Below are 13,454 nucleotides of genomic sequence, written 5' to 3'. Positions count from 1 at the left end.
CCATTTTGATGTATTTTCTTCTTCTGAAGCAGTTTTTGGTAGAAAAGTACTTCAGGCAGCGGTTTCAGTTTGAATCTTCTGCTTATGTTTTTCATTAAACTTTATTTTGGGTGTGGATTATTTTCAGCAGGAATTGGCTTTCTTTATTTTATCCCTCCCTCTCTAGTGACTCTTGTGTGGAAAGATCCACATCTTGGGTAATCATTATCCCATACGTCACTAGCTCATGGACTCTTGCTAATTACATTACAGAAAACATAATTTATGTAAGAACTTACCTGATAAATTCATTTCTTTCATATTAGCAAGAGTCCATGAGGCCCGCCCTTTTTTTGTGGTGGTTATGATTTTGTATAAAGCACAATTATTCCAATTCCTTATTTTATATGCTTTCGCACTTTTTTATCACCCCACTTCTTGGCTATTCGTTAAACTGAATTGTGGGTGTGGTGAGGGGTGTATTTATAGGCATTTTGAGGTTTGGGAAACTTTGCCCCTCCTGGTAGGAATGTATATCCCATACGTCACTAGCTCATGGACTCTTGCTAATATGAAAGAAATGAATTTATCAGGTAAGTTCTTACATAAATTATGTTTTTTATTTTTAATTTGCATTTTTTACAGTCCTTGTATACACCCCTCTTAAAAAGTCTCTTTAATGTTGTGTATCTTGCTTCCTTTGTTGTGACCAATTAGGGGGACACATGAACGAGCTCCTGCACATATCAACTAAATCAACTAATAATTTTGCTGCGTGTTGGAAAAGCATGCAGAATAAATAATAATAATGTCCCTTTAATTGTGTTTTCCTACCTTAATGGGGTATTGTACTTAAATGTTTTCACGTCATTCATATGAAAAATCAGCATTTAAGTATTAAAAATGTTTGTTCTGAAAAAATATTGATACAGCAGTATTTATTGTGTATGGTCTAATACTGATCAGTTATGTTGGAGAGTTGCACTTGACCACCTGTTACAAAACTTATTAGAAAACAATGGTTTATTTACATGCATCTTTCAAAAAAATAAACTGATTCAAATGCCCTCTCTTAAATGAAACTGACTAAAATGCCACTTGAATTATTCTATTAATGTAAGGACAAAGAAATCAAGCTTAAGGTCTATCTCGGTTTTAAAAATAGCTATATTTGAGATGTTAAAGTTATTAATACATTAACTCTTTTTTTTAGACTAAATATTATTATTATTTAACTATATTTTCATTATTTAATCAACAACAGTAATATTATGCATGTTGGTAAAAATGAGATTTGTGTGTGTTAATATGATGTTGTACCCTGCAGTAGCACCACCCTCCCTCCTACTCCCAACATTCCAGACACAGTTGAGACTGTTAGCAAAAAGAGTGGTCAGGTGGCCATGACTGTCGTTTTACCATTAAAGGGATATGAAAACAAAACATTTTCTTTCATGATTCAGATAGAGCATGCAATTTTAAACAACTTTTCCATTTACATCAATTAGCAAATTTGCTTAATTCCTTTGCTAATCTTTTTTTGAAGGAGCAGCATTACACTACAGGAAGCTAGCTGAACACACTGGGTGAACCAATGAAAATTGGTATATATATGCAGCCATCAATCTAGGTTGTCTTTTCAACAAAAGATACTAAGCGTACAAAGCAAATTAGATAATAGACGTACATTGGAAAGTTGTTTAAAATTGTTCTCTTGGTACTTTGTTGAAATCTAAACAGAGGTAGGCTAAAATGCTAATTTCTAAGCCCTTTAAGACCGCCTCTTATCTCAATGCATTTTGACAGTTTTTCACAGCTAGAGGGCGTCAATTCATATGTGCCATATAGACAACAGTGTGCTCAATCCCGTGGAGTTATTTGAGTCAGCACTGATTGGCTACAATGCAAGTCTGTCAAAAGAACTAAAATAAGGGGGCAGTCTGCAGAGGCTTAGATACAAGGTAATTACAAAGGTAAAAAGTATATTAATATAACTGTGTTGGTTATGCAAAACTGGGGAATGGGTAATAAAGGGATTAGCTATCTTTTTAAACAATACACATTTTGGAGTAGACTGTCAATTTTTATATAATTTTTTTGTGTTTCATGTCCCTTTAATATTGTAAGGTGAGATTTAGGCTTCTAAATAACATTTTTTTTTTCCTTTTCAATGTCCCTTCAAATGTAGAATTACCCTGCCATCAGTGTCTCCTAAATATACCTCTGTCAATGTGAATATCCTGCTTTCATTACAAACAAAGCACTTAGTACTCCATTGTTGCCGTGCCTTTATATGTCACTCTAAATCAGCGTTTCCACAAATGTAAATAAATACCCTTGTTTTGTCTCTTTTAAATCCTCTTGCAGGATGAGTCCCTTCAACGCTTGCAGAAGGAATCGGAAATTCTTCAAAGAACATATGCACACTACTTTGATCTAACTATTATAAACAACGAGATTGATGAAACGATTAGGCATCTGGAGGAAGCCATTGAGCTTGTATGCACAGCACCGCAATGGGTTCCAGTGTCCTGGGTCTATTAGACCATTTTCAAGATAACTGTCAATGTTTTACTACGTTAAAACACCTTGTGCAGTACTTGGAGAAACAAACCTCTATTGTTGACATTGTCAACTTTTCCTGGCCCCTAAAGACTACCTATATGTAGTGTGACCTAAATTTATAATTATTGTCATGTCCTTATAGATGGGAAGGAAAACAGAGCAAATTTTTATGTTTATTTAAAGAGACAGTATCTTTTCTTATACTTTTTCCTCCTATATTGCATTATAAAGTACCTTTTTTAAAACATATACATTATTCAGTCCTTTTGGAATGTTATATTTTTGGAAATTGTATCTTTTTTGTTTCAAAGGCCTCTTAAAACTGCACAAATGATATGCTGCTTTCTATAATCTATTTTAATAATGGGGTAATTGAATTACTAATATACTAGGGTTACAACATTACATTCTTTTTAGCATCTTAGTTCAATAATTTGATTTATAACACTAATTTATTTAAACAATTTATCATATGTCTGTTGATAGAGGGAATTCCACATGTTCTAACGGCCTTGTTCACTTTAGAAGACTTACTTTATAAAGTTAATGTTTACTGCATACATTTTTGATACTGTCTCTTTGAAGAAATCTGTAAACAATATAGAGATTTTAAATTGGGTCTTAATGCATGTGGGCAGTCGCAAGCGTTTATACTATTGGTGTATCTGTGTTGAACAAAACTGTAACCTACTTACAGAAACATACATTCCGTTCATGGGAAACTGTACCTGAGGGAATTAAATACAAATATTGTAACCAAGTTGTAAACCTATGCACATCCCTTGCATTTTGGGCAACTTTATAAAGAAAAAAAGAAACCAATTTTTATTATTAATCATGTAGTGAAATGTGTTTGTAATTTTGTCTCAATTTAATTTGTTGTAAATGGGAGGGTAATGACTGATTTTACCATTTCAGATATGTGTTGTCCGAGAGTATTAACATTCTAAATAAGGAATGTGTGTATGTGTGTGTGTATATATGTATATTTACACACAAACACGCATATATAATTGTTTAAAAATGCACACAGTTTAAGAGTACTTTATGGACTTCTCTTAAATAAATATTCCATAATCTCAAACAATCCTGTAAATCTTCAGCAAAATACAAATGGACTATAATCTGACCAATATTTTATTTTAATTTTATTTTTAAATATACTTCCTTTTATGTGTTTAACAATTATATGTCTTTGGGTCATTCATTTATTCACCAGTTTGGTAATATGGCTGGGGAATACATTTTAATTATAATGGCACAGTGGATGATTGTATATTTAGATGTCAAATGTTTTCCTTTTTTTTTTTTATTTACTGTTGTTTAGACGTTCTTTGGAGATTTGTACCCCAATCTTCTCATTTCCATTGTCTTAATAGTCATTTTGTAAAGCACAAGTATAACGAGGCCTAGTGCCACCATCATCTAAGTAATAGCCTTAACTGATTCAAAGAAAATAAAGATTAAGATAATGATAGACCATTTTCTAATTAATAGCCAGTTACAAGCAAATTTGTATCCAAATTCTTACTTCACTTTTCAAGACATAGGAATGATTCCAGGATATCACAATAAATTAAAAATTTGAGACATGATTGCAGCTAAATTAATTTAATGCCAAGTGACAAAATCAAATCCTTTTTGAGAAAATTACTTGCTCTGATCTGTCCTTCCAAGAGGAAGGGTAGAACTAAAAATTCAGAAAGGTTATTAACTGTGGTGTTGAAGTTAATTACGAAATAATCTAAAAATGTCTATGATAAATATCCTGAGAAATCACTATGGCCCCTAGACAAACTCTGGCTAGCACTCAATCGTCACTATATATAATTTCATAAATGTGAATACGTTCTGCAGTTTTAAAGATCTTGTATAAAACTATAGCTTTCTGTATTTATTTCCTATGAACATTTTGTACATTGTTTTTGTTTACACTGAGAGCCTTTTTGTGTATTTTGATTTAATAATGAACTTCACTAGTGTGATGGGACAAGAGAATTGCACGCAGTCTGAGGAAATACATCACATCTTAGGCTAAAATCAGAAAGCTTTTTTTATTCCCTGAAATTGGTCGGTACAGTTTGAAGGAACATTAAAATCAAAAAATGAATTTCACATAAAATGTTACATTAAATTTGCAGTGATTTGTTTAATATATATCTTTTTTTTTTTGCATTTCATTTAATTTCATTTTAAAAATTATGATATTACCGCTCCCTCAAAGTGACTGGAGTGTATCTTGCAGGATTCAGGATCTTTACCCTACAAAATTCTAAACAGTTGTTGCTTAATTATTGCTGGAGCTCACGTATATACAGTATCTTAGACACAGTAAGCAATATAAGATAACCAGTACTCAAAAATCTAAGGGGTGTATCCTGTAGACTGCAAACAAATCTAATTTTGCAATGCAGCAGCTGATTAAGCTATAAACATGTAAAAGATTGACTTTAATGTTTCTTTTAAGTTGAAATTTTAAAGTCATATTTTATCAAGGCCATTATACCATAGAAGTATATTGGTAGCATTTTTTTTTATCAATCGTTCAAAGCCACACTCAATAAAAACATTCCCTATTTGTTTAATCACATTCAAAAGAAACAAATTAATGATGTGCTCTCAGAATCTGGTGAATCTAGGTTACTGTATTTTGTGAATACAAATAAATCATGATAGCATTTTTTTATTTTATGTTTTACCAGAGCCTGTCTTGAGAACACAATTATCTCTCAATGAAATTATCAATCTACTTAAGCCAAGGAGCAAATATTTTTATGTTGTGTCATATTATATGAGCCAAGCGCAAGCCTGTAATTTTACCTTACCTAGAAAACCAATAAAGAGAAGGTCTTTATAGAAGAATGGTTCTTTTCTGTTAAACAGTGGTATGCCTAAAATGAATTTTCTGGTGCCCATTTTTACTTTTGCAAGATCACTGTACAATTTAATGCATACTGAAAAAGGACAATTATCCTAGTGCAACATATTTCATTTTGCTCAAGGATGTTTAGTAAAACAAGTTGCCTGGCAAGAGTAATAAAAATGACAAAATCCAACTGCAGAATGAGTTTTCAAATCTGTTTCCCTCTTCAATAGTTATTTCACATTGTAGTTCTTGTTCTTTAAAAACTGTTATATTTGTCATTTTCAATGAGCTTTGGAGGTGCACAAATTACCATGACTGAAGGTTGTCTTCAAATGGTAGCTTTTTTGCAAATGTGTTTTTTTTAATGTAATTATTTGAAAGGCAAAAAAAGGGCCTGTTAAACTGTTTGTTCAACAACTTCTTATAGTTGTGAACTATAAGAAAAGCCTTTTTTCTGACAATTATGGTACTTTGTAATCTAAGCACTCTAAAGAAAAAACAGACATCCTTTATATAGTCGTGGTCTCTTAGTAGCTCATTGAAATGATCTTACAATGAACTGAAGATGAAATGCCTCTCTAAGTGTACAATCTTAAAATAAAAGTCTTGAATATATTTTTTCATATTGCATTGTCTAAGATTACAACCTCCTCTCAGCACATGTTGAGTGGAGAGGTTATTGGTGCTAGAAAAACATAATTTTTACATACTGTTTCTAAACAAATCTTATTTAAAAGGACAATGTCAACTTTTTAGCTTCCTAATCTTGTTAAACAATATGCTGCATTGATATTTATCCATTGTATAGCAACATATAAGCACATTTAAATTATTTGATCTAAATATAGATTATTTTTATTCAGCATTGTTATAATTGCTTGTGAACACACATTAATGCATGTGAGGGCGTATCATTACATTTGTCCATATAGAAATAGAAATCCTGCTTCTTCAGAGATAATTTCAGGATTTTTTATTTTTTTTAATACTTTCGTTTAAATATTTAACATTATCATTGGACATTATTAAGTCACTCTCTGTATTCTGCCACACTCTTAAAATACTTAATTTTAAATATGAATTCTAGTCATCATGGTTTGAAGTATTATATTGATAAATCCCGCCAAATATTTGCATGAATACGTTATGCAATGAATTGGCAATATGTGACAAATTTGCAACTGAGCTATATGCTGTTATAAACAAAGCTGACACTGTCATTTTTGTAAGATCGGTAAACAACTGAAAAACAGGTACTAGATATTTGTAAATTGTTATCCCTGTACACCTTTTTTTCTGTACGTTGCTGTCTTAAAAAGAAAAAGTGGTGATGTATATTGATTGCATACTGTGAATGTAGATTGTCAAAAATATTCTATAGATATAGTGCACCTCCCAGTCAGAATTAGTTACTTGGTCTCAGGAAATACACAAAGCACAGTCAGAATGAAACATTGGAATGTCTTGTATATTAACTGGTTAAATACTGGGGGGGGGGGAGATGAAATTCAGTGGAGACTTGTATAGTAAAGTATAAAATATCCCACTGTAGAGCCTTTACATTGGGTTATGTAATTGTAACATATTCAACAGCCCTTTTTGGTACCATAACTCATTTGGAGCCTAAGCATATTGTTCTGAGTGTGGTTGATAAAAAATGTTAAACCTCATGTATGTGGTTCTATACCTGCTTGCACCTTTGTCTTTATAGTGCAGACACAACAGAGAAAACTTTAATTTCTTTATGGGCGATACTAGCTTACATAATGTAACATATTCATATAAGTATCAATTGTCATACTTCAAAGAACGTGCCCATAGGCTACATTGGAGGCAACTGAATAGTCCCACTTAGCAACATAGCAATTCAATAAAGTAAAACATTATGATGTTTCGGTGTCATTTATTATCTCTTTCTTACAATGTTTAATTATTTATCTTTTTTTTTTTTTTTTTTTTTTTTTTTTTTTACAATGTTCGATTCAAATATATAAAAATATGTTTCTCGTTAATCTAGAGAATGAATTTGTTTCCAAAACGTTTACTTTCTTTTCCTTGCCACAGCAAACATAATTTATACTTATTAGTGGTTAGATAACTAGTCTTTATGTACCAGTTTGCTATAATTAAATAGATAAGAAAGTCAAAATGAAACTTGCATGATTCAGATAGAGCATGTCATGTTAAGACACGTTTAAATTCACTTCTATTTTCAAATGCACTTCGCTCTCTGAAAAAAAATATATGCACATATTCTCACTAGTACCAGCTAGCTGCTGATTGGTGCTGCACACATTTGTCTCTTGTGTTTGGCTAACTAGACGTGTTAAGCATGCTGTCAGTAGTGCATTGATGTTCATTCAGTGAAGGATAACAAGAGAACAAAGCAAATTTCCTTCTTAATATGAGGAGAGCTTCATTCCTTGTGGGAAATACAGAACCTGGCCACCAGGAGAAGGCAAAGACATCCCCAGCCAAAGGCTTAAATACCCTCCCCCACTTCCCTCATATCCCAGTCATTCTTTGCCTTTCGTCACAGGAGGTTGGCAGAGAATTGTCAGAAGATACGGAGTAGTTCCTTATGAAGGGTATCTATCCTTTGAAATGGGACTGGAGTTTTAAGAAGTCTTGTCAACCTCTCAGTGAGAGCATTGACGAAAGTTAGGGTCTGAAGATGCAGGAAGAGTCTTTCTGCAAAACCATCCAGACTCGTATTAACAGCTCCTAAGCAATCAGTGTTGACGGGTTTTACTGCCTGCTTTCATCACTCAAGTCCATGTCAGGAGCGATGCTACAAGACTGTCACACTTGAGAGGCTGTGATTCTGTTCCACAGCATAGATTCCGGTAAGATCGTTTCATTTTTACACATATGGTAATACTAGATGACAGGGTCACAGTGTGGCTCCTTTTATCTGTATGTAATCAAGGGTTATTATCTCCTGAGGGGGGGTTATTGAACAGTGGGGTTTAATCTCATACATTTTTATTTGATTATACTGCGTTGTGTGAGATGTTTTCTGAGGCTCATAGGCTGAGATTGTAACATACAGGTTAATTTCACTTTGGAGCTGCGCAGCTTACAAGCTTGGCACACTTCTCCTTAGAAGAGGTGGTCCTAAGTTGCACTCCATGTGACCAGGTGTGGTCGTAGTTTCACTTCCTACTTTCTGACTGTGACTGGTTATCAGAGAGAAGCGGCTTACTCTGTGTGCCTGGGTCATAGGAAGTGGTGAGTGCCCCAGCCATTGGGGGTATAAAGGTTCCATTTTTATATTTTATATAACGCTTGTTTTTGCTATATTAGGACAAAGCCCATAGCTATGGAGGACTCTGACGTTTTAGAGGGTACTCCCTCTATACCTAAGACATGCCTGTTTATATTGTGAGGTATTCCCGCCCTCTCAATTATGTTCCACATTCCTAGAAAAGGTGATTATGTCAAAAAAGGTAAACATGTTTGATACCACTGAGCCTTCCACCTCTGAGGGGTCCCCGTCCCGTGAGGTGTGCACCCTGCTTTCATCTCCTAATACACATGCACTTTCTGATCCTTCATCTGGAGGAGGCCTTTTATCTCCAGACTTCACTGCGCAGTTACAGACAGCAGTATCTGCAGCCATTAGGGCTTTACCTCGCCCTGCTAAGCGCAAGCGAAAGGTCAAATATTGCTATCCTTCCCAGGGGTCATTATCTAGTTTATTGGATATAGCTGATAGATGGTTATCTGATGATGAAACTCTTTCTGATACTTCAGAGTATGAACTTTCTGGGCCTGAATCAGCTGTCTTTAAGCCTACGATTGCGGAGGAACCAGATTTTTTATATAAGATGGAGCACTTGCGCTTTCTCTTGAAGGAAGTTCTGGCTACCTTAGAGGTTCCAGAGGCTAAACTGCCTGAAGAACCTTTAATTCCTAAACTGGATAGAGTTTACGAAGACAGGGTTGTTCCTCAGGCTTTCCCTGTTCCTGTAAAGGTGACAAACATTATTAAGAACGAATGGGAGAGGATTGGTTCTTCCTTCACTGCTCTAGTTGAATGAACATTAGTCTTCTGAGGAGGCTTGTGTCCAGCTGTCTCATAAGCTAAGCGAATAATGATCCACAACCAAAAAAGATAAGGAAGTGGACGAGGCCTTCTGTCCCTTATGATTCCCAGAATAGACAACAAACAAAGAAGAAAACTGTCTAAACTCTTTCGTAGCCTGAAGATAGAACTTCAAGGCCTCTTATGCAGTAAAACAGATAGGACCAAAATATGTCCCTTAAGGGAACAAGCAGAAAAGCCCTCAAGAAAGGTCAAATATTGCTATCCTTCCCAGGGGTCATTATCTAGTTTATTGGATATAGCTGATAGATGGTTATCTGATGATGAAGCTCTTTCTGATACTTCAGAGTATGAACTTTCTGGGCCTGAATCGGCTGTCTTTAAGCCTACGATTGCGGAGGAACCAGATTTTTATATAAGATGGAGCACTTGCGCTTTCTCTTGAAGGAAGTTCTGGCTACCTTAGAGGTTCCAGAGGCTAAACTGCCTGAAGAACCTTTAATTCCTAAACTGGATAGAGTTTACGAAGACAGGGTTGTTCCTCAGGCTTTCCCTGTTCCTGTAAAGGTGACAAACATTATTAAGAACGAATGGGAGAGGATTGGTTCTTCCTTCACCCCTGCATCTGCCTTTAAGAAACTGCTCCCGGACTCTTAATTGGAGTTGTGGGGTTTCGTCCCTAAGCCAGATGGCGCTGTCTCCATGCTTGCAAAACGCACTACTATCCCACTGGAGGATAGTTCGTCCTTCAAGGAGCCCATGGATAAAAAGATGGAAGCTCTGTTAGGAAAGATGTTTCAACATTCAGGATATTTATTTCAACCAGTGGTGGCAGTTGCCGCTGTTGCGTGAGCAGCTACCTACTGGTGTGACTCCTCAGAATTGATTGATGTGGAAGGTCCCCTCAACATTATTCTTGATAGAATTAAGGCTTTAAGAGTCGCTAATTCTTTTTTTTTTTTGTGATGGGAATATGCAAATTATTCGTTTAAATGCTAAAACGGCTGGGTTTTCTGTTTAGGCTTGCCGGCTCTGTGGCTGAAGTCCTGGTCTGCAGACCTGACTTCCAAGTCCAGACTCTTCTCCCTTCCATTCAAGGGTAAGATTTTGTTTGGTCCGGGCCTGAACTCCATTATTTCCACGATTACAGGGGGCAAGGGTGCCTTCCTATCGCAAGATAAAAAGAACAGCTCTTAGGGACAGTCTAATAATTTTCTTCTTTTCGTTCTGATAAATCCCAGCATCAGCAATCCTCCTCTAAGACCGAGCAACCTAAGACTTGGAAGCCGGCTCAGTCCTGGTAATAAGTCTAAGCAGAGCAAGAAACCCGCTGTTACTAAACAGCATGAAGGGGTCACCCCCTGTCCGTCTATGAATCAGGTAGCGGGCAGACTTTCACTCTTCTCAGAAGCTTGGGTCAGGGATGTGCAGGATCCTTGGGTCCTGGAGGTCATTGCTCAGGGTTACAGCATTGGGTTCAAGTCTCTTCCACCCAAGGGCTGATTCCTTCTATCAAATCTGTCATCAAAGCTAGAGAAGAGGGATGCCTTTCTGGAGTGCGTTTGTGATCCATCCTCCTTAGGAGTCATTGTCCCAGTTCCCATAGAGGAACGAGGCTTGTGATACTACTCAAGCCTTTTCGTGGTCCCAAAGAAGGAGGGAACTTTCCACCCGATTCTGGACTTAAAGTGCTTAAATAAGATTCTGAAAGTCCCCTCGTTCAAGATGGAGACGATAAGGTCTATCCTTCCCTTAGTCCAGAAGGGACAGTTCATGACCACTATAGATCTGAAGGATGCTTACCTTCATGTCCCAATCCACAGAGAACACTTTCAGTTCCTAAGGTTTGCCTTCCTGGACCAGCACTTCCAGTTTATTGCTCTTCCGTTTGGCCTAGCTACTGCCCCAAGAATTTTCACAAAGGTTCTGGGGGCTCTCTTAGCCGTGGCCAGAACTCAAGGCATTGCAGTAACACCTTATCTAGACGATATTCTGGTACAAGCATCATCTTTTCGTCTAGCGGAAGAACATTCGGAATCTCTTCTTCGATCCCATGGATGGAAGATAAACTTTAAAAAAGAGTTCCCTTATTCCAAGCATCAGGGTAGAATTCCTGGGCATTATAATAGACTAATCATGAGGATATTTATTTCAGAATAAAGACCCTGCAAGCTGGCTTCGGCATGCTTTGCCCTCCGGACCTCCTTAAGGCCCTCTGTGGCACAGTATATGGAGGTGATTGGTCTCATGGTGTCCTGCATGGACATAATTCCCTTTGCCAGGTTCTGTCTCAGACCGTTACAGCTGTGCATGCTGAGACAGTGGAACGGCAATCATACGGATCTGTCTCAACAGATCTCTATGGACAACCGGTCGAGAGAATCGCTCTCTTGGTGGCTTTGTCCAGATCACCTGTTCCGAGGGACATCCTTTTTAAGACCATCCTGGGAGATTGTGACTACAGATGAGTCTCTCAGGATGGGGAGCCAAGAAGTCTCAAGGCCTTTGGTTTTAGGAGGAGAGCTCTCTTCCGATCAACATCCTGGAACTTCCAACAATTTTCAATGCTCTGAAGGCTTGACCCCATCTGGGTTCGTCCCAGTCTATCAGATTCCAATCAGACAGTATCACCTCGGTGGCTTACATCAACCACCAGGGAGGAACGAGGAGCTCCCTAGCAATGAGGGAGGTATCTCGGATTCTGGAGTGGGCAGAGGCCCACAACTGTTCGCTGTCAGCAATCCACATCCCGGGTGTGGACAACTGTGAAGCGGATTTTCTCAGCAGACAATCCTTTCATCCGCAGAAAGAATCTCTTCATCCTGAGGTGTTTGCAGAGATATGCAATAGGTGGGGGACTCCGGAGATAGACCTCATGGCATCCCATCTCAATACCAAGTTACCCAGGTATGGGTCGAGATCAAGGGATCCTCAGGCGGAGCTAATAGATGCATTAGTGGTGCCTTTGAGGTTCAGTCTAATATACCTTTTTCCGCCATTACCTCTCTTTCCTCGAGTAGTGACTCGCATCAAGCAGGAGCGGGCATCAGTGATACTGATTGCTCCATCGTTGTCGCGAATGACGTGGTTCGCGGATCTAGTGTGGATGTCGTCATCTCCTCCATGGATGTTACCTTGTCGCAGGTATCTGCTGGAACAAGGTCCTTTTTGTTCATCAAAATCTAGATTCTCTGAGGCTGGCTGCCTGGAGATTGAACGCTTGGTCCTAGCCAAGAGAGGTTTCTTTGAGAGAGTTATTGATACTCTCAATCAAGCTCGTAAGCCGGTTACTCGTCGCATCTATCATAAGGTGTGAAGGACCTTCTTATTCTTGAGGGAAGAACGTGGATTCCCTTGGCATAAGGTTAAGGTTTTCAGGATTCTTTCCTTTCTCCAGGATGGTCTTAAGAAGGGCTTTTCTGCTTGTTCCCTTAAGGGACATATTTTGGTCCTATCTGTTTTACTGCATAAGAGGCCTTGAAGTTCTATCTTCAGGCTACGAAAGAGTTTAGACAGTTTTCTTCTTTGTTTGTTGTCTATTCTGGGAATCATAAGGGACAGAAGGCCTCGTCCACTTCCTTATCTTTTTTGGTTGTGGATCATTATTCGCTTAGCTTATGAGACAGCTGGACACAAGCCTCCTCAGAAGACTAATGTTCATTCAACTAGAGCAGTGACTTCCTCTTGAGCCTTCAAGAATGAGGCCTCTATGGATCAGATTTGTAGGGCGGCTACCTGGTCCTCCTTACATACTTTTTCAAAATTTTACAAGTTTGACGTTTTTGCTTCGGCTGAAACAGCTTTTGCAGGCTGTGGTGCCCTCAGAATAGGGTCCGACGACTTTTTTTTTTTTGCCCTCCCGTTCATTCATTGTCGTCTGGAGCTTAGGTATATGTTTCCCACAAGCGAATGAAGCTGTGGACTTTCCTCATATTAAGAAGGAAAACATAAATTATGCTTATCAGATAATTTCCTTTTCTTTATGTATGAAGAGAG

The 13,454-nt window shown here is 37.3% G+C and overlaps 1 protein-coding gene across 1 annotated transcript in view; it reads left to right on the top strand.

Annotated features, from left to right (window-relative positions):
• CASK (calcium/calmodulin dependent serine protein kinase) overlaps positions 1 to 7,301 on the top strand; it is a gene marked incomplete in the record, with an annotated part of 883,427 nt that extends 876,126 nt beyond the window's left edge. Inside the window, 1 exon segment of the mRNA XM_053706489.1 lies at positions 2,347 to 7,301. Coding sequence (XP_053562464.1) covers positions 2,347 to 2,523 — 177 coding nt within the window.
• Between the last annotated feature and the right edge of the window lie 6,153 nt (positions 7,302 to 13,454).

This window comes from Bombina bombina, chromosome 3 (assembly GCF_027579735.1).
Source record: "Bombina bombina isolate aBomBom1 chromosome 3, aBomBom1.pri, whole genome shotgun sequence".
In the NCBI taxonomy this organism is placed as follows: Eukaryota; Metazoa; Chordata; class Amphibia; order Anura; family Bombinatoridae; genus Bombina; species Bombina bombina.
The sequence above is the reverse complement of the archived record's forward strand: the minus strand, read 5'-3'. Positions and strand labels throughout refer to the sequence as shown.